General features: G+C 45.8%; 2 protein-coding genes across 2 annotated transcripts; one reads left to right on the forward strand and one right to left on the reverse strand.

The window, feature by feature from the left end:
• Positions 1-745: 745 nt before the first annotated feature.
• Positions 746-4,044, forward strand: sap30l (sap30-like). The gene is made up of 4 exons (XM_079737495.1): positions 746-1,378; positions 1,734-1,856; positions 2,281-2,379; positions 3,458-4,044. Exons 1-4 carry the CDS (start codon positions 1,193-1,195, stop codon positions 3,584-3,586), a joined length of 537 nt encoding a protein of 178 aa, XP_079593621.1. The 5' UTR covers positions 746-1,192; the 3' UTR covers positions 3,587-4,044.
• A 2,909-nt stretch (positions 4,045-6,953) lies between these two features.
• Positions 6,954-9,602, reverse strand: LOC307077104 (heart- and neural crest derivatives-expressed protein 1-like; the record flags this gene model as incomplete). The annotated part of the gene is made up of 2 exons (XM_079738387.1): positions 6,954-7,049; positions 9,162-9,602. The coding sequence occupies 2 exons, from the start codon at positions 9,600-9,602 to the stop codon at positions 6,954-6,956; spliced, it is 537 nt and encodes a 178-aa protein (XP_079594513.1).
• Between the last annotated feature and the right edge of the window lie 13,048 nt (positions 9,603-22,650).

A 22,650-nucleotide genomic window follows, 5' to 3' on the forward strand; every position in this document is an offset into this window, starting at 1 on the left:
AGCTTGTATCGCTATCACTAGTGATATCCACTGTTACACAACATACTACCACACTGTCAAGGTCCTGGATAACAACGCATGCAAGGCAGCCAATATGTGAACGCTGTTGTGATAGGATGTTATGTTATAATCTTTTGATCGTAACATCTCGTTCTCCAGTACATGGTATACACAGCAAATGAATCGGTGGAACTTTGTCTCATACCCGTGGCCGATGGCGGAATGACATGTTGGCGTTATAACAACACGCATTAACAACAAGGGTTTCGAATTGCTTCGAATTTGGGAATCGAATTGCCCCCTAATCATTTTAACTATACTTTATAGAACTGGTTGAAAATTGTGTATAAAAAATATATTTCTTTGTTTTTAATTTTCCTCAAGCGTCCGTGCATGTTGGGTTGGTTGCACATACTTCATGCCCGACAGCGCTCCATGACACATTAGTAAGTTCAATCATATAAGTTGTATCTTATATCATTTATATCAACACGATATATCAACACATATCATACGATTGACGATGTTTCTGCCGTTTCAATCCATACTGTCGTATCATGTGGACACGAACATTCCCAACGAGGAACTAGGAAACAAACAGCAACCTCAACGAGGAAGTACGGGATTTGACTGACGTGAAGTTTGACCAATTGGCGAGCCATAATTACCCCTTCGGCCCCGCCTTCTATAGAACTGACCAATGAGGTTTAAGGCATGTCACTTCCGATGTACAAATCTATTCCATTGTACGTGAGGCAGTTCTGCGGTGCTTGAGGACTTTGTTGAACTCCGCAGTGAATTTAACCGTATTTATTCCCACTTTATTGAATTCCCTTACGAATACGCCAACGCGTCGTCGTCTCGGTGGCAGTGTGCAGCTTCTTTACGGACGTTAGGATGAGAGGAAACATTTAAGACTCACAAGGTTAGCCGTCACAGGAGTCCGTCGGTCCTCTGATTTCATTCCTTTGCGTTTTTTACTTCATTTCGAGGATAAGTTTTAGTTTCACGGACACATCAGCGACAACGTCAGTTTAAAGTTTGAATGGAGATTTAAAAACAGCCGGAGCGCTTCTGTATGTGTCTGGACTAGTTTCCATATTTCTGAAGCTACACTCATTAGCCTAGCCTCGGAGCTCGTCCAGCTCCTCCAGGGCCGCGGGAGCAGAGCAGCCCCCCCAGAGGAGGCGCCATGAACGGGTTCAGCACCGAGGAGGACAGCCACGACGGACCTCCGGCACCACCGGGCTGCGGGCAGAGCTGCTGCCTGCTGGAGGACGGGCAGCGCTGCGGGCGGTCGGCGGGCAACGCGTCGTTCAGCAAGAGGATCCAGAAGAGCATCTCCCAGAAGAAGCTCAAGCTGGACATCGACAAGAGTGTGAGTGTCGACGTGTTGTTATGGTAACTGCGGGACTGCGCACGGAGCACGGGACAGGGCTTCGTGATGAACGAGTTGGGGGCTATGTCCACGTGTGCGTCTCTTCATGTGCTTGAATATGTCTGTGTGTGTGTGTGTGTTTTGTCTTTGTTAAGTGTGTGTGTCTCTAATGGTGGTGGGTGTATGTGTCTCTAATGGCATTGTGTGTGTGAATGTGTATGTGTGTGTGTGTACGTGTGTGTCTCTAATGGCTGTGTGTGTGTCTAATTGCGGTGTGTGTCTAATGGCGGTGTGTGTGTGTGTGTCTCATGGCGGTGTGTGTGTTAAATGGTTCTGTGCCTTATTGTGCTTGTAGGTCCGTCACCTCTACATATGTGACTTCCATAAGAACTTCATCCAGAGCGTCCGGAACAAGAGGAAGAGGAAGACGAGTGACGACGGAGGAGAGTCACCTGACCACGACGTAGAGGTCCCAGAGGTAACCATGGTTACGCCACACACGCCCCCCCGGGGCTCAAGACTAGCATTTTCTACTTTTTACAATCCCTTTATTAGACGGGAAAATGTCAGTGGTCGTTGACCGTCCATCGTGTTCCCTCGCTTTAAATACGTTTTAAGTGTTTTTATCTTATAGGGGGTCTTATTCGGTTTTTAGCACTAGCGCCTCGACATCTATTTTCTTAAGAACCAACCAGTGCGATTTCATTGAAACTCTGCACGCACATGTGCCTTCATTGGGACTTAAGTGGGTCGTGTTGCCAAAATACATAAAGAGTAAATATCCAAGAATGTTTTTTTGCGTTTAAAAGCCTTAGTATGATTTGTATCTCCTGCCTTGGTGACTTCCTTCCATCCTATAAGACTTTGTTGTTCCACGCCATAATGTTGTTGTGTGTGTGCAGGTGGATCTGTTCCAGCTGCAGGTGAACACGCTGCGGCGCTATAAGAGACACTACAAGCTCCAGACCCGGCCAGGCCTCAACAAGGCCCAGCTAGCAGAGGTAACCTGTCTGTCTTTTCACCTGTCTGTCTGTCTCTCTAACTGACTGTTCACCTCACTGTTCACATGCCTATTCCCCTTTCAGTCTCTCTAACTGTCTGTTCACCTCTCTGTTCACGTGTCTATTCCCCTGTCCGTCTGATCCCCTGTCTTTCTGTCTACCTGTCTGTTCACCTCTCTGTTCACCTGACTGTCTGTACACCTGTCAGTCTGTTCACCTACACATCGGTTCACCTACCTGTCTGTCTGTTTACCTACATGTCTGTCTACCTGCCTCTCTGTCTGTCTGCCTGCCTCCCTCTCTGTGTATGTCTGTATACCTGTCAGTATACCTACCTGTATGTCTTTCTTGGACCATGAGAGAGTGCTAGTGTTCCGGTCCTCACGGTGTGTTTCCCTGAGTCCTCACGGTGTGTTTCCCTGAGTCCTCACGGTGTGTTTACCTGAGTCCTCACGGTGTGTTTACCTGAGTCCTCACGGTGTGTTTACCTGAGTCCTCACGGTGTGTTTACCTGAGTCCTCACGGTGTGTTTACCTGAGTCCTCACGGTGTGTTTCCCTGAGTCCTCACGGTGTGTTTCCCTGAGTCCTCACGGTGTGTTTCCCTGAGTCCTCACGGTGTGTTTACCTGAGTCCTCACGGTGTGTTTACCTGAGTCCTCACGGTGTGTTTACCTGAGTCCTCACGGTGTGTTTACCTGAGTCCTCACGGTGAACACCTCATGGTAAAACAGGAGGTGGTGTGGGAGGGAGATGTAAATCAGGGTGGTAGTCAAGAGAGGCGGCGTAGGGAGCTGGTAGTCGCTCTGTATCACGTCTAGACTGCTTCCCATAATAACACTGTTGCTGTCACGTGACCTCTGCACTGCTAGTGCTAACTGCAAGTGTTGCTTTAAGCTACATAGAAGAGTTGAAGATGGGTCCCGGTTCTGCATAATAGTCTAGCCCTCCTACTGACTATCTGCTATCTGGGCCCCTTGCTGACTAGCCTACCGTCTCAATATCCTTGGCAATACGCTGTGCTAACTGTCGGTGCTAGCTATCCGTGCTAACCGTCCATGCTATCTCGGGTGCGTTCCAGACGGTGAGCCGCCACTTCCGGAACATCCCGGTGAACGAGAAGGAGACGCTCACCTACTTCATCTACATGGTGAAGAGCAGCAAGACCCGCATGGAGCCCAAGGCCGACGGGGCCAAGCAGCTCGACTAGCCCCCGCCCCCCCCCCACCATCAGCACCGCCATCCGCTCCTCCGTCACCGCGGCAACCCCTAGCCCGACGGAACCCCGCCGCTGCAGCCGCTGGCCTGCTGTCATTGGTCGGTTCTGAGGGGTTCCGGGGGCTGCTGCTCCCCCCCCGGGCAGAACATGGAAACCGTCCTCCCCCCCCCCCCCCCCCCCCCCACCGACAGCGACCTTCTGACACCATGGACCCCCTTTGTACTAAATATAGCCTGGTGTGCGGGGACAGAATCATGTCCACTCTAATCAACACTGGTCTCACACATGGCCTCTCCCCTCCCCTCTGTCTCTCAATCTCGTTATCTACAGTCTCTCTCATTATCTGCTCTCTCTCATTATCTTCTGTCTCTCTCTTGCTCTCATGGTCTACTCTCTCTCTCTTTGGCTTCTCTCTTCATTTTCTCATCTGCTCTCATTATCATTATCTTCTCATCATCTACTATCTCATTATCTTCTCTCTCTTATCTACTGTCTCATCTCTCATTATCTTCTCTCTCTTATCATTTACTGTCTCATTATCACTCATTATCTACTGTCTCATCTCTCTTATCTTCTCTCTCTTATCATCTACTGTCTCTCATTACCTCTCTCCCTCTGGCTGATGGTTCTCCTGGTTTACTAGACTTGTTGACTTTGTGTATGGATTGTATTTGTATCCTATCCTTTATTTTGCGTGTAGAAATAAATTAGCTGTGCCAGTCCTGTTACCCGTTAGCTTGTATCCTGTGTAGCGCAGAAGGATACATATATATGGATATATATACATATTTATGTATTTATATATACATATATATAGATATAAAACGATGTGTATATGTGCGTGTAGCTGCCTATTAATGATAATAAACATATTGTACAGACTCAACTGGTCTCGTCTGCTTTAAAACACTCAAAATATATTGAATGTTGACGTGATATGATCTGCAGACAACTGAAGATCCCTCCCCCGAGCGCTGATTGGTCCTAACCTAGCATCCCTCCCCCGACCACTGATTGGTCTTCACCTATCATCCCTCCCCCGAGTGCTGATTGGTCCTATCCTATCATTACGACACTAGATAGGGTCCTTCCTTAGAGAGTACAGAACTGTTTTCACTACTATGGCGCACCATTAGTGTTTGAATTCCTAATTTCCCTATTCCCTAAATATTTAACTATCTAGTGTTGTTCAATATATAGGAAATGAGGAGACAAATTTCTGTATGTTTTTATGGAGTGGTAGGGTCCCTATAAATTAAAACATCCTGAACGGAAACGGTCTAAAGAAAGCTGAACTATATGCACTATTAGTTTGATCTAACTTTGACTTATTATTCTTATTTAAAGTGTTATATTTAAATAAGAATAATAATTAATGACAATCAAGTGCCACCCCACAAATAAAAGCTGGCCACCACCGTAATAATGTCCTGGCTACGCCCCTGCTTATCGGTCCATGATCCATCATACAACTAGGTGAACATTCACACTGGGGATGTCACTAAAACACTTTGTTTTTGTTTTTGTCAGCAAGCCACAGTAAAGCAAAATGGCTCCCACTGTAAGACAATTAATTTGGCATTCACTTTGTTTGCATGCACCCACTTCAGCCCCGTGTTATGACACGATGAGGACGGCGCCATGTTGAGAGGCCCCTGCCTCCAGTGATCTGTTGGGCCATACCATGTCCCTGCACTAGAGGGGGCTGCGGTCTATTTCTAGGAGCATCGTTTATTTTATATTCTTCAATAACCGGAGAAGGTGATCATCCCGACAACTGAGTACACATCTAAAAGACACGAAGAAACGGGTTTAATACGAAGAAGGGTAATACACACATTTTCGAAGTACCCTACATAAAAAAAAACGCCATACGGTTCAGTCTTGGTGCAGTAGCCGTGGCCCCACGGTTTCGCCGTAACCCCGATGGACCAGAGACCACGGAGGACTGTGGGTCAAAGTATGCTTGAAGATAGGATAGGAGATTTAGTTTAGAACCATGTTTGTTCGCTTTCCTTCATTTCCTTAATTATCTTAGAATCCATCAATCATCAATCAATCATTCGGCCCGAATTAAATAATTGGAAAGCCCACCTGTCTGCCTACCAGCCTGCGTGCACTATGCAAACCGGAGTCTTCCTCAAGGCCGGACGCAGTTTTCCTCTAGCAGACCGGAGTCTACCTCAAGCAGACCGGAGTCTTCCTCAAGAAGACCGGAGTCTTCCTCAATTAGATCGGAGTCTTCCTCAAGAAGACCCGAGTCTTCTTCAAGTAGACCGGAGTAAAGAGCTGGTCATGTGTTTCAGAGGAAGGATTCTCCTGCCCACTCCAGCTTTAATGCTCTAACACTATGGGGAAATCGCATACTTTAGTTTTTCTATGAGCCTTCTAAGAAACTCCTTCAAGAGAAATCTGACCTCGGTATTGGCGTTTAGAAGAAATAGGGACTCCTGAGTATTTTAGATTTCCCCACCGAGTCCGTGATCAACTAAATATGTCATATTTTAGTATCATAAGATATTTTCTATTTTTACAACGTCTTGCTGATACCATGAAGTATTCAGAAAGAGAGAAAGTCACTGTCTCGGTTATATCCTCAGATGTTTCTCCTTTGTTATATATATATATATATATATATATATATATATATATATATATATATATATATATATATATATATATATATATATATATATTAAAATGCTGTTATTGTTAAAAATAATGACGTTATTTCAGCTTTAGCATTTTAAACCCATGGCCGCAGGTTAATGTGATGGTTGTTTCCATTTTTACTATTTTACTCGGAGGATATTTTGAAGTGATTGCATAGGTTTCACAGTTCATGGTCGAAGTTAATTTCAATAAAGTTTTTAAAAATGTTTTATTTTAATTTAGAGTTTTTATATAATCCTGGACCGTGTGGACGCGGATCCAAAGCAGTCAGACAATCCAATGAACACGTGTGTCCTAAATTAAATCTTTATTATAATTTATTATAATATAATAACGATAACAATCCTTTATTATAACCATACAGCATGTATAATGAATACGTTGTTCTATTCGTCCAATCTCTCGAAGCCTAAAAGTCCTAATGGATTAAATCTTCTTAAACGGACGATATTTCTGAGGTAGATCCAACATCAAACAGCAACAGGACGGACAGTCTCTGATATCACCACCAGGTCTCAGTGTCTCTCCGGTCCGGGACCAGGGCTCCTGTGATCCTCCTCCTCCATCATAACCCTACAGTGTGGGCCCCGGGTCACCTAGGGTCTGAGCTCCAGGGCCGAGGCCCGCTCCGGTCCCCTCGGGGTGAGGTCCAGGGCCCAGACCCGCTCAGGACTTCTCCGGGGCCTTACGGGTTGAGCTCCAGCGCCCAGACCTGCTGCGGCCAGCCCGTCCGGCCCTTCAGACGCTTCTCCCCCGCCGCCGACTCCTGCAGCCCGTCGCTCTGGAACCAGAGAAGGATCATAGATTAATTAATACCCAATCATAAATCATCATATAATATGTAAGAAAAAATAACTTCATGGTGTGTCTTTTTACAATTTATTTGTAACCAGCATTCGTAGTGTTGATCAACAGAGAAATAGTCCGCCAAAGACGTTGACGTCGCTTAGCAACCGAAGACGCTGGGGTTGACAAGTTACCGGACTACTTGCGGAGAAATACCAAAGACGTCATTAGAGGCAAAAAATCCTTTGTTTTCCTTCACAGCGGTCAATTACGCTTAGCAACGGTGAATTATCATTCACCACCGGAAGTTGTGAAGGGCCCATGCAAGTGAACGGAGCGTTCCACGGCATTGAGAAGAGCCGTGTAATAACATGTTATTTATATTTAATAGTAGCCACACTCCTTGAGCCAGTCGCTCTGGAACAAGATATCGATTATAGATTACATATACTCATTATATATTATTATATAATACAATATAATATATTATTATACTATATAATATCATATATTATTATGATATTATGAAATATAATATATTATTATATAATAGCACATCTTAGATTATTATGACATTATATAATATCACATATATTATGATATTATATTATATGCACAATGCTGGAGATAGTTGATCGATTCTAACGTATGAGATATTGTACTTTATATAGGCCTAATTATATTATATGCCTATAGATAATCCTGCTCGTCGTTTGGAACCAATATAGATGGATTCTAAATTATATAATGATATAGTACATTATATAGCGCTATATTGTGTTATTCTATGATACTATGTAATATTATATATATACACACATATATATAAACTATAACATTATAGAATATAATAACACTAGAGAACCTACGCTCTGAAACACCAAAGGTTCACAAAATCATAAATAATATATATTACATTAAACAATATAATATATTATTATATTGTTATATTATTATTATTATTATTCTTATTATTATTATATTATTCTAATATACATATTATTATATTATATTGCATTTACTCACATACACCCGCTATCTATTTTTGATTGTAGCCTAAATCTCTAAAGGGCCTATTCAGTATTAAAGGCAGCCTGCCCATAATTGTATAGCCCAGGCACTGTTACACAATCACTCATCGAGACCCGATATATGATATAAATAAGGCGTCATTAACTGACTGATCTGAATCCCGATATTTATACTGTTCTGTTGCATAAGAGTCAGACTTTATTCTTACTTCATTATTGCCCGTATTTTTTGTTATACCTTATCTTTAGAAATATCTGCTGCTGTTACAACTGAATTAAATGTAATCAAATTGTATCTAAACATGTTAGGACATAAAATAACGCTTCTCTTCTCAGAAGATATAAAATAGCCTAAGCACCGAGTGAAGCAAGGAAGGACCACTCAACTTAACTCGCAGTAAAGATATCGGTTCGTTAGATTCAGTCTCCATAAGAGTGGTGCCTCATTATGTATTTAACCAGTCCTGATCCAGCCTTATTAAATAGGCCTAGACATGAATTATGTAGGCATATGTATATAATTATATGTATTATCTTATATCTAGCCCACTATATTTATTTCAAACACCAGTATCATTTAAACTGCTAATTGATTTCGAAAATAAGAAGAGATGAAGACATATTACCATGAAGCTTGATAATTATTAAAATGTTGAACTATGACTGTTCAAATATAACAACAATATTAAAACACTTCAAGATGTAAATGAAAGTTGTATCAGACTGACTCGTTGAATGGTAATGGCAACGTAATAAAAACATGAAGGCCTGGTAATGTGGTACAGGGTTCTGGTTATACTGGGACTATTAAGCAGGGTTCGGGTTACACTGGGCCTTTTCGGGTTATACTGGCCCTGTTCGGGAGCATTCGGGTTATACTGGACCTGTTCGGGAGGGTTCGGGTCAAAATGGGCCTGTTCGGGAGGATTCGGGTTATACTGGCCCTGTTCAGGAGGGTTCAGCTTACTACCAGACCTCGGTGTTGTTCATCAGGGCTCGGGTCAGACCTGTGAACCTCAACATCCCCCTGAACACAACATCACACACCCACTGAACCTCCACATCTGGGCACCCACCAGTTCCCGCTTGCGCTTGGTTTCTCGGTTGTCGAACTTCTTGATGTCCGCCTTGAAGCCATCGGCGTGACCGCAGTCCGCGGCCAGCACGTCCATCAGGTAGGATATGTAGCTGGTGGCCAGCCGCAGCGTCTTGATCTTTGACAGCTTGGTGTCCGCGGGCACGTTGGGGATCCGCTCGCGGAGCTCCGCGAAGGCCGTGTTGATGCTCTCTGTCCGCCGTCGCTCCTTCTTGGGCCCCGGGGGCCGGCGCGTGCCACCACGGGCCGACAGCCCCTCCAGCGGGGCGTCGTGGCCCCCCGGGGGCCCCCCGTACACGGCCTCGGCCGGGTAGGCCTGGGGCCCCCAGCTGTGGAGGTAGGGCTCCTGGGCGCACCGCGGGACGAACGGGAAGGTCTCGTGCATGAGGTGGTGATGCTGGTAGCTGCCGATCACGTTCATGGCGGATCTGATCGATCACTGACCTGCTGATCACGGGGTCTCTCTGAGAGGTCAGGCCGCGAGGCTCATCTGCTGCCGGGAAGACGAGCTCACGAGAACCACTGAGGACCAGAATGACATCCAACACGAGAGGACTCTGCAGGCACGAGCCGCTTCACCGGAGGACCAACGTCATCCTCCACCGAATAACCGGTTGGGTAAAAGTAAAGACTGCCTTTCAGTTTCAGTCAGGCAAAAGTCACAATTGGATTCACTTTAAAGAAAAAACGAAAGGATAGGAGAAGTCAAAAGTCAAAAATGAAAAAGGAAAGTGAGATTTTAGATTCCAAACGTCGGGTATTGCGGTTGCTCGTCATCCGTGAGAAATGTGAGCTCTGGATCCGAGGCCCATCAGGTTTATATGATGAGGTAATCTGATGGTGGTCGGCAGCCAATGGCAGACCAGGCCTAACGGGAGCCGAGCAGCCAATAAGAGGCTAGTCCAAGCCCGTTAGCCAATCAGAGCGTCGTGAGAGTTGGGGTCTTCTTGTTATTCAAAATCTGCTTCAGATTACATCTGGTGTTCCCGCAGTCACCTCTGGGAACCCTTTATTCATATCTCTTTATTAAAATCTGTTTTTTTTCCTCTTGTTTCATATCTATTCAATTTATTTAAATCTCTATAAATCGTTGTTTCAACTATCCTCATTTACATCTCTTCATTTTATTTATCTTTATTTATATAACTTTATTCAACTCTTTATGTTAAATTTCTTTATTTAAATAACTATATTAAAATAAATACAGTTTAAAAATTAGATACTCTTTATCTTAAACATCTTTATTTCTGTCTCTTTCCATTTTATATCTTTATCTCATGTATTTTTACTTATACCACATATTTTAAATATATTATTTTTATATATCTATATTTATAACTCTTTATTTTACACATCTTTATGTATAATTCTTTATTTATATATCTTTTATATATTTCTTAATTCGATCTCTTTATCTTAAAAGTCGTATTTATATCTCTTTAATATTACAGTTTTTATTGAACTATTTTAATTTATATTTATCTCTTTCCTTATAGATCTTTGATGGTAACCGCAGCTTTAACTCTTCATGATTCATCGTCAGGCCATATTTTAGAATATCACAATGAGTTAAGTTATAAAACTTCCAGAAGTTTAAAGTTGTGGATGAATTCCCCTTAGTCCTGTATTTGTTATTGTATTATCTTTATTATTGGAACGTTATGCATAATGACTTATCATTATATCGATTTAAACAATGTATGGATTCATTTGATTTGTATTATTTTATATTTATATATAATAGGCCTTTTATCTCTGTCTTCCTCTCTCTCTCTCTCTCTCTCTCTCTCTCTCTCTCTTTCTCTCTCTCTCTCTATATATAGGGTTAGGGTTATATATATATATATATATATATATATATATATATATATATATATATATATATATATATATATATTTGTTATTAATTCATATGGATTTGAATTGAGATGGAAAGGAAACAGGGTCAGAATATCATCTGAGGCTGGCCACAGTGTTGTCGTTGTTCTCCACAATCGTTTATTGATGCCTGAACGACCTGCGGCGTCCTGCTGTTTTATGTGTCGGGGGAAGCCTGCTGCAGGAGAACGATGCAGATGGTCGGATGCAGAAGCAGAACTCTGTAGGCCTGCACTCCACCTGATCTTCATGTGGGATCAGCAGCAGATTCTACATGAAAACATCATGCTAGGGCCGCTCCAAGGGGGAGACACGAGCCACTCAGCTCAGCGGGAGGTAGTCTGCTGAGGTATCTTCTAGAGATACACCCCTGATGTCCACGTCCCCCCCTCCCCTAGTCTCTACTCCCCTCACCTCCTTTCCCCTCTCCTCTCCTCACCCCTCCTCTCCTCCCTCCTCTCTCCTCTCCTCCCTCCTCTCCCCTCTTCTCTCCTCCTCTTCCCTCTCCTCTCCTCTCGTCTCCTCTCTCCCCTCCTCTTCCTTCTCCTCTCTCCTCCTTTCCTCTCCACTATCCTACCCTCTCCTCTCATTCCGGACTATCTTCTCGACTCTTCTCTCTTTATCTTCTAGAAGAATTTGCCGAAGCTCTACAAGTAGCGTCGCCTCCAACACAAACACGGCATCTTATCTCGCCTGTTTAAACATTATCCCATTACATTGCTTGACCTTGACACTATTTAGAAACCATTTTCTGCTGCCTCTTCTCTAAATACGGCCGTAAATCTCCCGGTGTCCGCTCCCAGCGAGACATATTCCATAAAAGTCCTCTAGCGTGGACCGTGTTTACGCTGCAGTAGTTTGAACCATATTTCACCGCGTGGACGATAGATGGCCAGTCACCGCGCTCTGTCTGTTATTCACAAGGGATACACACACCGTCCGTTCGGGCCTGGCCTGTGTCTGCTTTGTAGATGCAGGTCTAAGGAAGAAATATTTAATTGTTCCCATAAAGTCAAACACACTGGAATACTCAACACACATTCTTCATCCCATTTTCTGCAGTGTGTTTAATATTCCATTCCATATTCGTCTTCTATGTTGAATATTCTCTGTTCCATATTTTCTATTGAGATAACGCTTGATTAATGGTGGGGTATTATCACATCTCAAATCTCAAAATAGAGATAAAGGAGAAGACAGTTCCAAAATAAAGATATACATGACACAAAATAGACAAATAGTAAACAATTATTTCAACGATAAACAGTAAACGCAGTCAACTGACTAAACAATGTACATGAGTATTGATGCCTCCTATAGACTTGATGCCTCCTATAGCCTTGATGCCTCCTATTGCATTGATTCCTCCTCCCTATCCTTGATGCCTCCTATAGCCTTGATGCCTCCTATAGCCTTGATGGCTCCTTTTGCCTTGATGCCTCCTATTGCATTGATTCCTCCTCCCCAGCCTTGATGCATCCTATAGCCTTCAGGCCTCCTCTCTAGCGCTGTTTCCCCCTTCCTAGCCAACCAAAGTTCCAACAATGTGCAGATGTTCTACCAGAGACTGGTAGAACATCTGCAGTTGGCTACTGTACACATCCAAGAACCTCCTGAGAAGACCGGTCCGCTGGGTCCTCAGGTACCACTAGTACCTGGAAGGTACTAGTGGTACCTGAGTGGAGGTGCCCCCCTAGGAACCTGTCCCAGGTCCCCCTCTTCTCTACCTCCTCCTGGACGGTGCCGGGGTTTGGGGAGACCTGCTCCATCTAGAGGTGGTTCCCCCCATCTCACCAAGCTCTTTGAAGAATATTGTTTTCCATATTCTGTAACGATTTTCATATTCTTGATTCAATTTTGTAGTCTATATAATATATTGCATTTTCTAAAATGTATTAAATTATCTTTATTCCATGTTCCAGTCTTTATTCTACATTGTTTTCTATAAATTGCATTTCATGTTATATTTTCAATGTTTTATTCTATATTCTATATTGTACTTTCTAACTTGAACTTAGAATATGGACTATATTCTACTCTCTATGTTCTACACAGAATAAGCCTGAGTCATCAGTCATGAAGAAGTGGTTGAATCATTATGTGACACTTGAAACGCTTCCTATCAGCACGCGGAGATATGAAATACGCTCTTACAATCTGTTTATTTAATAGAAAGGAAAGAACGGAAGAAAATAAAGAACATGAATCAATGGAGTAGCACTGTTCTCCTCCCTCCGCCCTTGCTCGGGTGGGAAAGGCTCCAGCGAGGTCAGGGCAGCCATCTTGTCCATGTTATGGGTTTCTCTGTAATTGTTTGTGTCATCAGATGAGAGTTTCAATAGAGCCGCTTCCTCCCTCTCCAAAGTGCTTACGCTGGATGCAACTCAAATAAATAGAATGCTGGCTACGCGGCCTTTCGGCTCTCTGTTAAGCCTCTCAACGTGAGCTCCTACAGCAGTTACAGCTGTTAGAGCTATGAGCTGTACGCGCCCGTTGGTAGACGTGAGAGTTGTTAGCTTGTAGAGCTCAAAGCTCTTAGAAGCCGCTAGAGCTGTAAGCTGACAGAGCTGCTGGAGCTATTAGCTGCTACAGCTCTTAGCTACTAGAGCTGTTAACCGTTAGAGCTTTCAGAGATGTCAGAGCGGTTAGCTGTATTGTTTGCTGTTAGAGCTATTGGCTGTCTGAGCTCTTAGTGCTGTTAGCAGTTAGAACCGTTAGCCATTAGCAATCTGAGCTGTTATAACTGCTATTTGATATCTAACAGCTAGCAGATGTTTATAAGCTGTTTGATCTGTTAGAGCTGTTAGTGATGTAAGCTGTTAAGGCTGTGGGCTCCAAGAACTTTTGGCGCTGTTGGTGCTGTTAGATTCTACAGCCGTTAGCTGTTAGCTCGGCGCACTCTTAGCTCTTCGAGCTCTTAGCTTTTAGAGCTGTTATCAAGACAGTTTCAGAGCACAGGTTCCCTGTTTGAGAAGGTGCAGGAAGCTGCAGCAGTCAGGTTAGTTGTCAGTTGTTAGTCGCTTCTGGAGCGTTTAGTCTCAAGAGATTCAGTCAAAGGGCAGAGTGCTTTGAGGTTGCATTCAGGTACTCAGCAACTACTTCATCATGGCGAACACTAACCTCATCGTGACCTGTTTGTCACTGAAAGTATGAAACGCTACTTTTTAAAGGGGAATTATAACAACGAAAAAAGTGGAACTCTCACCACATAAATTGTTTATCACAAGTTGCCAAGAAGCAGTTCCATCAGTCATAAGTCTCTCTCCAGGTGGGGTACCTTCCCTGAAGTTGTGTTGGTTTTTCAGGGTGAGCAGGTGAATCCCCAGCTTCTAAATCCTAGCATAACGCTATTGTCAGCACCCTGTCTCTAGTCTCCCAAGCTGTATTGTATGACCACGGATGGCTTCACATTGCTGCGGCGAGCAGCGAGAATCCCAAGATATCTCAGAATGATATGTTAGGATTCTTATTCAAGCACTTGCCAGTTGCAAGCAGTTTCTTTAAGAAACTTTGATCTGAACAGAATGTTAGACTCTATGAATACTGATAACATAACAGTATGTTAGTCTATATAAAGACTGATAATATAACAGATTTTAGGTCTCTTTGAAGACTGATAACATAACAGATGTTAGGTCTCTATAAAGACTGATAGCATAACAGTATGGTAGTCTCTATAAAGGCTGATACCATAGCATAATGGGGGTCATCCCTATGTTCCCCAGGTGCAAAGGGTTAGGGTCAGGTTTAGGGTTAGGGCTAGGGTTAGGGTTAGGGTTAGGGTTAGGGTGAGGGTTAACCCTTAACCTAACCCTAAACCTGACCCTAACCATAACCAATTGGAGGAGAGACGTTCTAACCTATCACAGGTGAATCAGAGGCGATAAAGGCGGTACTTGCCCCTACCATCCTACGAAAAAAATATTTGCTCACAGGGTCCTATGTTCCCCGGTCACATACAAAGCGGGGAACATAGGACCCGGGGAACATAGGACCTGGGGAACATAGATACGCTCCCACATAATGTTCGACTCTATAAAGGCTCATAATATAACAGATTTTAGGTCTCTTTGAAGACTGATAACATAACAGTATGGTAGTCTCTATAAAGACTGATAACATAACAGTATGGCAGTCTCTATAAAGGCCTCCACAACATAACATAACAACACAACCTCCACAACAAAACAGTTTGTTATGCTGTGGGGGTTGTGAATAGAGCCGCTGTGTTCTACCTGTGACTACCAGGTGTTCAGGTCAACCGGCCCTCACCTCATTTACCTTTCAGCTCTTAAAGACAGAAACAGCTTGTTAAAGAGCACACACACACACACACACACACACACACACACACACACACACACACACACACACACACACACACACACACACACACCCGGTCTCTAATTAGAACCAAAGCAACTCCGAGTGGGCGGGGCCCCGGCTGATTCCAACGGGGACCTCGTCAGACGCAGGCGAGCGGTTGGCATTCCCAGTTGGTATTCCCAGTCAATGGGAAAGCACGGGGAAAGAGTTTTTGTAACTTGTGGTACGACAAAGGCTGGAGTGAGAGGTGAGTACGGTCACATGGTGGGATGAGGGACGAGGTGGGATGTGCTGGATGAGGATCCCATGGTTCGCCCGGAGACTGACCCGTGGAGGGCGGATGGAGGGAACAGGGAGCAGAGCCGGGTCCGTCTCAAGCTCTGGACCCGGTGGTGGGGGAGAAGGGGGAAGAGGAGGAAGAAGAGGTGGAGGTTGAGATGAACAGGCTGTGTGTGTGTGTGTGTGTGTGTGTGTGTGTGTGTGTGTGTGTGTGTGTGTGTTTGCGTGTGTGCGCGTGTGTGTGTGTGTGTTTGTGTGTTTGCGTACGTGCGTGCGTGCGTGCGTGTGTGTGTGTGTGTGTGTGTGTGTGTGTGTGTGTGTGTGTGTTTTATGAGGTGTTGCTGTAGGCCATGAAAGAGTTTGACAACAGTAACCATGACAACAAAAACCATTAACCCCTCCCACCAATGCTGTTCAAACAATTAGCTTTACATTTTTAAACTAAAAGAACATGTATAATATGATATAACACGTAATAGAGCATGGTTAATATATCATAATATGTAACATATACAACTTATAGAACTTATAGAGCTTAATATATCATCATCCTTAATGATGGTCTTTTTATCGTCTAACCCCTACCTGCTCCTTAATGACCTGTCTCTGTACTGTCTAACCCCTACCTGCTCCTCAATGACCTGTCTCTGTACTGTCTAACCCCTCCCTGCTCCTTGATGACCTGTCTCTGTACTGTCTAACCCCTCCCTGCTCCTTAATGACCTGTCTCTGTACTGTCTAACCCCTCCCTGCTCCTTGATGACCTGTCTCTGTACTGTCTAACCCCTACCTGCTCCTCAATGACCTGTCTCTGTACTGTCTAACCCCTCCCTGCTCCTTAATGACCTGTCTCTGTGTGCGCTGTGAGTGACTTTACATAAAGCGTCGGAGAATGACTACATAGGTACTAGTATGACACATATCAGCCTGCTCCGGGCCTGCTGCCATATCAGTCAGACCCTAAAATAACCGCAGGAATGCTCTCATCTCTCCGACCCATGATTGGTCGTTATCTCAGCCATGCCACCTCTGATTGGATGGTTGTTGTACACGGGGCTGAGAGGTGGGGGGGGGGGGGGGGGGGGGCGGGCATGAGGATATGGAGGGGAAAGGTCAGATCATGCTAGGTTAGGGTTAGATAACTACGTTAGGGTTAGCCTGCTAGGTTATGGTTAGATAACTATGTAAGGGTTAGCATGCAAGGTGAGGGTTAGATGACTAGGTTAAGGTTAGCATGCTAGGTTAGTTTAATAACTACATTAGAGTTATCGTCTTAGTTTTGTATGGATAACTGGGTTAGGGTTAGAATACTAGCTTATGGTTGGATAACCATGTTAGGGTTAGCATCCTAGTTTTGGGTGAGCAAGCTCGGTTAGCGTTAGCATGCTAGCTGCATGATGCTAGTGGTGATTTTCGACCCCTCCACCCGGCGTTGTGCCGCCCTCCCCCCTCTGGAAGCGAGCCTTCCCACGATCCCTTGGCCCAATGCGAGCGCTTGTCCAGCACAAAGGGAACGGTAGGCGGGAGCCGCCCTCGAGGCCACGCCTTTGGAGGGGCCTAGACGTTAGGGTCTGGGGTCAGGGGTCAGGCTGCGGCCCGGAGACCACCTGACGCTGGGACTGGAGGTGGAGGAGGTGGAGGAGGTGGAGGAGGTGGAGGAGGTGGAGGAGGAGGAGGTGGAGGAGCTGGGGTTCGGCGATGGGTCGGCATACCGCTCTGACCGGCAGCTGATTTACGGCCCGTGGTCTTGAGGCATCTGTAGAGGCTCTGCTATAGAGACGGTTCTATAGAGACGGTTCTATAGAGACGGTTCTATAGAGACGGTTCTATAGAGACGGTTCTATGCAGACGGTTCTTTAGAGACGGTTCTATGCAGACGGTTCTATAGAGATGGTTCTATAGAGACGGTGCTATAGAGACGGTTCTATACAGATGGTTCTATAGATATGGTTCTATAGAGATGGTTCTATAATGATGATTGTTTCTATTGAAATGGTTCTATGGAGATGGTTCTATAAAGATGATTGTTCTATAGGGATGGTGTTTCTATAGATATGGTTCTATAGAGATGGTTCTATAATGATGATTGTTTCTATTGAAATGGTTCTATGGAGATGGTTCTATAAAGATGATTGTTCTATAGGGATGGTGTTTCTATAGATATGGTTCTATAGAGATGGTTCTATAAAGATGATTGTTCTATAGGGAGGTTTTTTCTATAGAGATGATGTTCTATAGATATGGTGTTTCTATTGAGATGGTTCTATAGAGATGGCTCTATAGAGATGAAGGTTCTATAGAGTTGATGGTTCTATGGAGATGATGGTTCTATAGAGTTGATGGTTCTATAGAGACGGTTCTATAGAGACGGTGCTATAGAGACGGTTCTATACAGACGGTTCTATAGAGATGGTTCTATAGAGATGGTTCTATAGAGATGATGGTTCTATAGGGATGGTGTTTCTATAGATATGGTTCTATAGAGATGGTTCTATAATGATGATTGTTTCTATTGAAATGGTTCTATGGAGATGGTTCTATAAAGATGATTGTTCTATAGGGATGGTGTTTCTATAGATATGGTTCTATAGAGATGGTTCTATAAAGATGATTGTTCTATAGGGAGGTTTTTTCTATAGAGATGATGGTTCTATAGATATGGTGTTTCTATTGAGATGGTTCTATAGAGATGTCTCTATAGAGATGAAGGTTCTATAGAGTTGATGGTTCTATGGAGATGATGGTTCTATAGAGTTGATGGTTCTATAGAGATGGTTCTATATAGATGATGGTTCTATAGATGGTGGTTCAATAGAGATGATGGTAGATGGTTCTATAGAGGTTATGGATATATAGAGATGATGGTTCTATAGAGATTGTTCTATAGAGATGGTGGTTCCCTAGAGATGATGGTTCTATAGAGATGGATCTATAGAGATGTTTCTATAGAGATGGTTCTATCCAGGTGGTTCTTTGGGGACAGTGGTTCTATAGCGAAGATGGTTATAGAGAGATGATGATTCTATAGAGATGGTTCTATAGAGATGGTTCTTTGGGGACGGTGGTTCTATAGAGATGGTTCTATAGAGACGGTGGTTATAGAGAGACGATGGTTCTATAGAGATGGTTCTTTAGAGATGGTGGTTATAGAGCGATGATGGTTCTATAGAGATGGTTCTATAGAGATGGTGGTTATAGAGAGACGATGGTTCTATAGAGATGGTTCTATAGAGATGGTTCTATAGAGACAGTGGTTATAGAGAGACAATGGTTCTATAGAGATGGTTCTATAGAGATGGTTCTATAGAGATGGTTATTTGGAGACGGTGGTTCTATAGAGATGGTTCTTTATAGATGGTTCTTTGGAGATGGTGGTTCTTTGGAGACGGTGGTTCTATAGAGACGGTTCTATGGAGACGGTGGTTATAGAGAGACAATGGTTCTATAGAGATGGTTCTATAGAGATGGTTCTTTGGAGACGGTGGTTCTTTGGAGACGGTGTTTCTATAGAGACGGTTCTATAGAGATGGTTCTTTGGAGACGGTGGTTCTATAGAGACGGTGGCTCTTTGGAGACGGTGGTTCTAAAGCAGTACTAAGGTCGCCTGTCTCGGCGTCTCCTTGTGGTTCTGTTGTGTTTTTCTGTCACATCCACTGCGGCTGAAGAGAGCCAGACCCACGGCCCCAGGCCACAGCCCCTATTAGATCACAGATCACATGATCACATGATCGCATGCAGTCTGCTGCAGAGCACAGGAGGGCCGCTACTGTTGTCGCACGTTTTGTGTGTGTGTGTGTGTGTGTATGTGTGTGTGTGTGTGTGTGTGTGTGTGTGAGTGTGTGTGTGTGTGAGTGAATGAGTGTATGTGTTTGTGTATGTTTGTGTGTGTGTGTGTGTGTGTGTGAGTGTGTGTGTGTGTGAGTGAATGAGTGTATGTTATTGTGTATGTTTGTGTGTGTGTGTGTGTGTGTGTGTGTGTGTCAGAGTGAGTGTGTGTACGTGAGTGAGTGAGTGAGTGAGTGAGTGAGCACGCATGTGTGTGTGTGTGTGAATGAGCAAGCGTGTAAGTGAATGAATGAATGAGCACCCGCGCGTATGTGTGTGTAAGTGAATGAGCGAGTGAACGCGTGTGTGTGTCTCTTTGTGTGACAGTGTGCGTGTTTGTAAGTGAATGAGTAAGTGAGTGTGTGCGTGTGTATCTTTGTGTGTGTGTGTGTGTGTGTGTGTGTAGGCCTCTGTGTGTGTTAATACTAGTGATGTACTTACTGTCCAGCCCGTTAGAACATTAATCAAATCTCTTGTGTCTGGCGTGACGCGCGGCTCAGCCCAGAGCTTTTATCTGGCGTTGCGCTCTCTGCGTGGCGGCGTCTGTCTCGTGTCGCGCGGCCGCTGACTGATGCCTGCTGACACGTCGTCATTTAACATTTAGCTTGTTAGCTTCGGAACAATGAGCCTGCGGTCTCCTCGTCTGGGAGGCAGGAGAGCAGCCTGACGGGAAGAGGTGGAGGGGGAGGAGGAGGAGGAGGAGGAGGAGGAGGAGAAGGATGAGGAGGAGGTGGAAAAGGTGGAGGAGGAGGAGGAGGAGGAGGAGGAGGAGGATGAGGAGGGGTGGAAAAGGTGGAGGAGGAGGAGGAGGATGGGAAGAAGGTGGAGGAGGGGGAGGAGGAGGAGGAGGTGGAAAAGGTGGAGGAGGAGGAGGAGGAGGAGGTGGAAAAGGTGGAGGAGGAGGAGGAGGAGGAGGTGGAAAAGGTGGAGGAGGAGGAGGAGGAGGAGGAGGAGGTGGAAAAGGTGGAGGAGGAGGAGGAGGCCGAGGATGGGAAGAAGGTGGAGGAGGGGGAGGAGGAGGAGGAGGTGGAAAAGGTGGAGGAGGAGAAGGAGGAGGAGGAGGAGGAGGAGGAGGAGGTGGAAGGAGGAGGAGAAAGAGGTGGAGGAGAAGGTGGACAAAGGTGGAAGAGGAGGAGGTGGTTAAAGAGAAGGTAGAGGAGGTGGAGGTGGGGTTGGACGAGGAGGAAAAGGTGGAAGAGGTGGAGGAGGGGGGAGTTGTAGGAGGAGGAGGAGGTGGAGGAGGAGGAGTATGAGGAGGTAGAGGTTGTGGTGAAGGAGGAGCCCGAGGAGGTGGTGTGGTAGAAAATAACCAAATTCTATCACTTCAACTAAATAAGAGAGCTTTGAGGAATCGAGGAGTCCGGAGCAAGTATGACAGAAGACTCCCCCTGACTCCCACTGTCCCCCTCTGACTCCCTCTGACTCCCCCTGACTCCCTCTGACTCCCTCTGACTCCCTCTGACTCCCACTGTCCCCCTCTGACTCCCCCTGACTCCCTCTGACTCCCTCTGACTCCCCCTGACTCCCTCTGACTCCCTCTGACTCCCTCTGACTCCCACTGTCCCCCTCTGACTCCCCCTGACTCCCCCTTTCCCCCCCTGACTCCCCCTGCCTCCCCCTGACTCCCCCTGACTCCCTCTGACTCCCTCTGACTCCCCCTGTCCCCCTCTGACTCCCTCTGACTCCCCCTGACTCCCCCTGTCCCCCTCTGACTCCCCCTGACTCCCTCTGACTCCCCCTGACTCCCTCTGACTCCCCCTGACTCCCCCTGACTCCCCCTGACTCCCCCTGACTACCTCTGACTCCCTCTGACTCCCCCTGACTCCCTCTGACTCCCCCTGTCCCCCTCTGACTCCCCCTGACTCCCTCTGACTCCCCCTGACTCCCCCTGACTCCCCCTTTCCCCCCCTGACTCCCCTGCCTCCCCCTGACTCCCCCTGACTCCCCCTGACTCCCCCTGACTCCCCCTGACTCCCTCTGACTCCCTCTGACTCCCCCTGTCCCCCTCTGACTCCCTCTGACTCCCCCTGACTCCCCCTGTCCCCCTCTGACTCCCCCTGACTCCCTCTGACTCCCCCTGACTCCCCCTGACTCCCCCTGACTCCCCCTGACTACCTCTGACTCCCTCTGACTCCCCCTGACTCCCTCTGACTCCCCCTGTCCCCCTCTGACTCCCCCTGACTCCCCTCTGACTCCCCCTGACTCCCTCTGACTCCCAGTGCCTCCGGCCTCCAGTGCCTCTGGCCTCCAGTGCCTCCGGCCTCCAGTGCCTCTGGCTCCAGACTAGAGGAGGTGGTTCCACGGCCCAATGGTTCTATTTCACCTTACTGAAGGTACGAGGAGGGACAGGAGTCGGACCGGTTCCACATGTGTGGTACGTGTTGAGAACATGTGGAGAAAGTGTTCAGATGTTCCTATGATGTTCCTCAGATGATACTTTAATGTTCATCGGATTTTCCTCAGATTTACTCAGATATAACTCGGATGTTTATAACATTTTCCTCCCATTTTCCTCAGATCCTGAGGGAAATCACAACCATTAGATGTTACTCAGATGAACCTTTAGATGTTTCTCGGATAAACCTTCAGATGTAGCCTGCCAACAAGTGTACCGTGTGTCAGGCTTGTTTAGTGTGTGTTTGCGTTCAGCTGGTGTGTAGCGCGTGTTAGGTGTTGTTAATGCAGCGCTTTCCTCTCCCCAGGTAGGTTTAAACACAGCGGTGATGGACAGCATTGTTTCACAGCACCATCAGTCCCCGGGCTCTCAGGCCAAAGCCTATTTTTACGGCTTGCTTATGCATTCCTGCACTGAGCGGTTTACATACCGCCACTGCTGCTCCTAAATCAGGCCCAGCTCTCGGCAGCTGGCTGCTACACGGCCTGTCATCGGCCCAGCGGCCGCGCGATGAATGAACCCCAAATCCACATAATAACATCCCCTCTCCGCCGCTACGCCTGCTGACATCACCCACACCGCTCCGACAGGGGCTCCCGGTGCAGGTACCCGCGGAGAACCCCCCCCAACGCCCCCCCTCTGGGTCCGTACCCCCCCGATCCCCCCTCTGGGTCCGTACCCCCCGGGGGTCTGCTGAACGCGGTCCGTTCATGGGCCGGTTATGGCTAGAGACCAGTACAAACCAGTACAAACCAGTACAGACCAG

Source organism: Pollachius pollachius, assembly GCF_949987615.1.
Source record: "Pollachius pollachius genome assembly, chromosome: 6".
Lineage (NCBI taxonomy): Eukaryota > Metazoa > Chordata > Actinopteri > Gadiformes > Gadidae > Pollachius > Pollachius pollachius.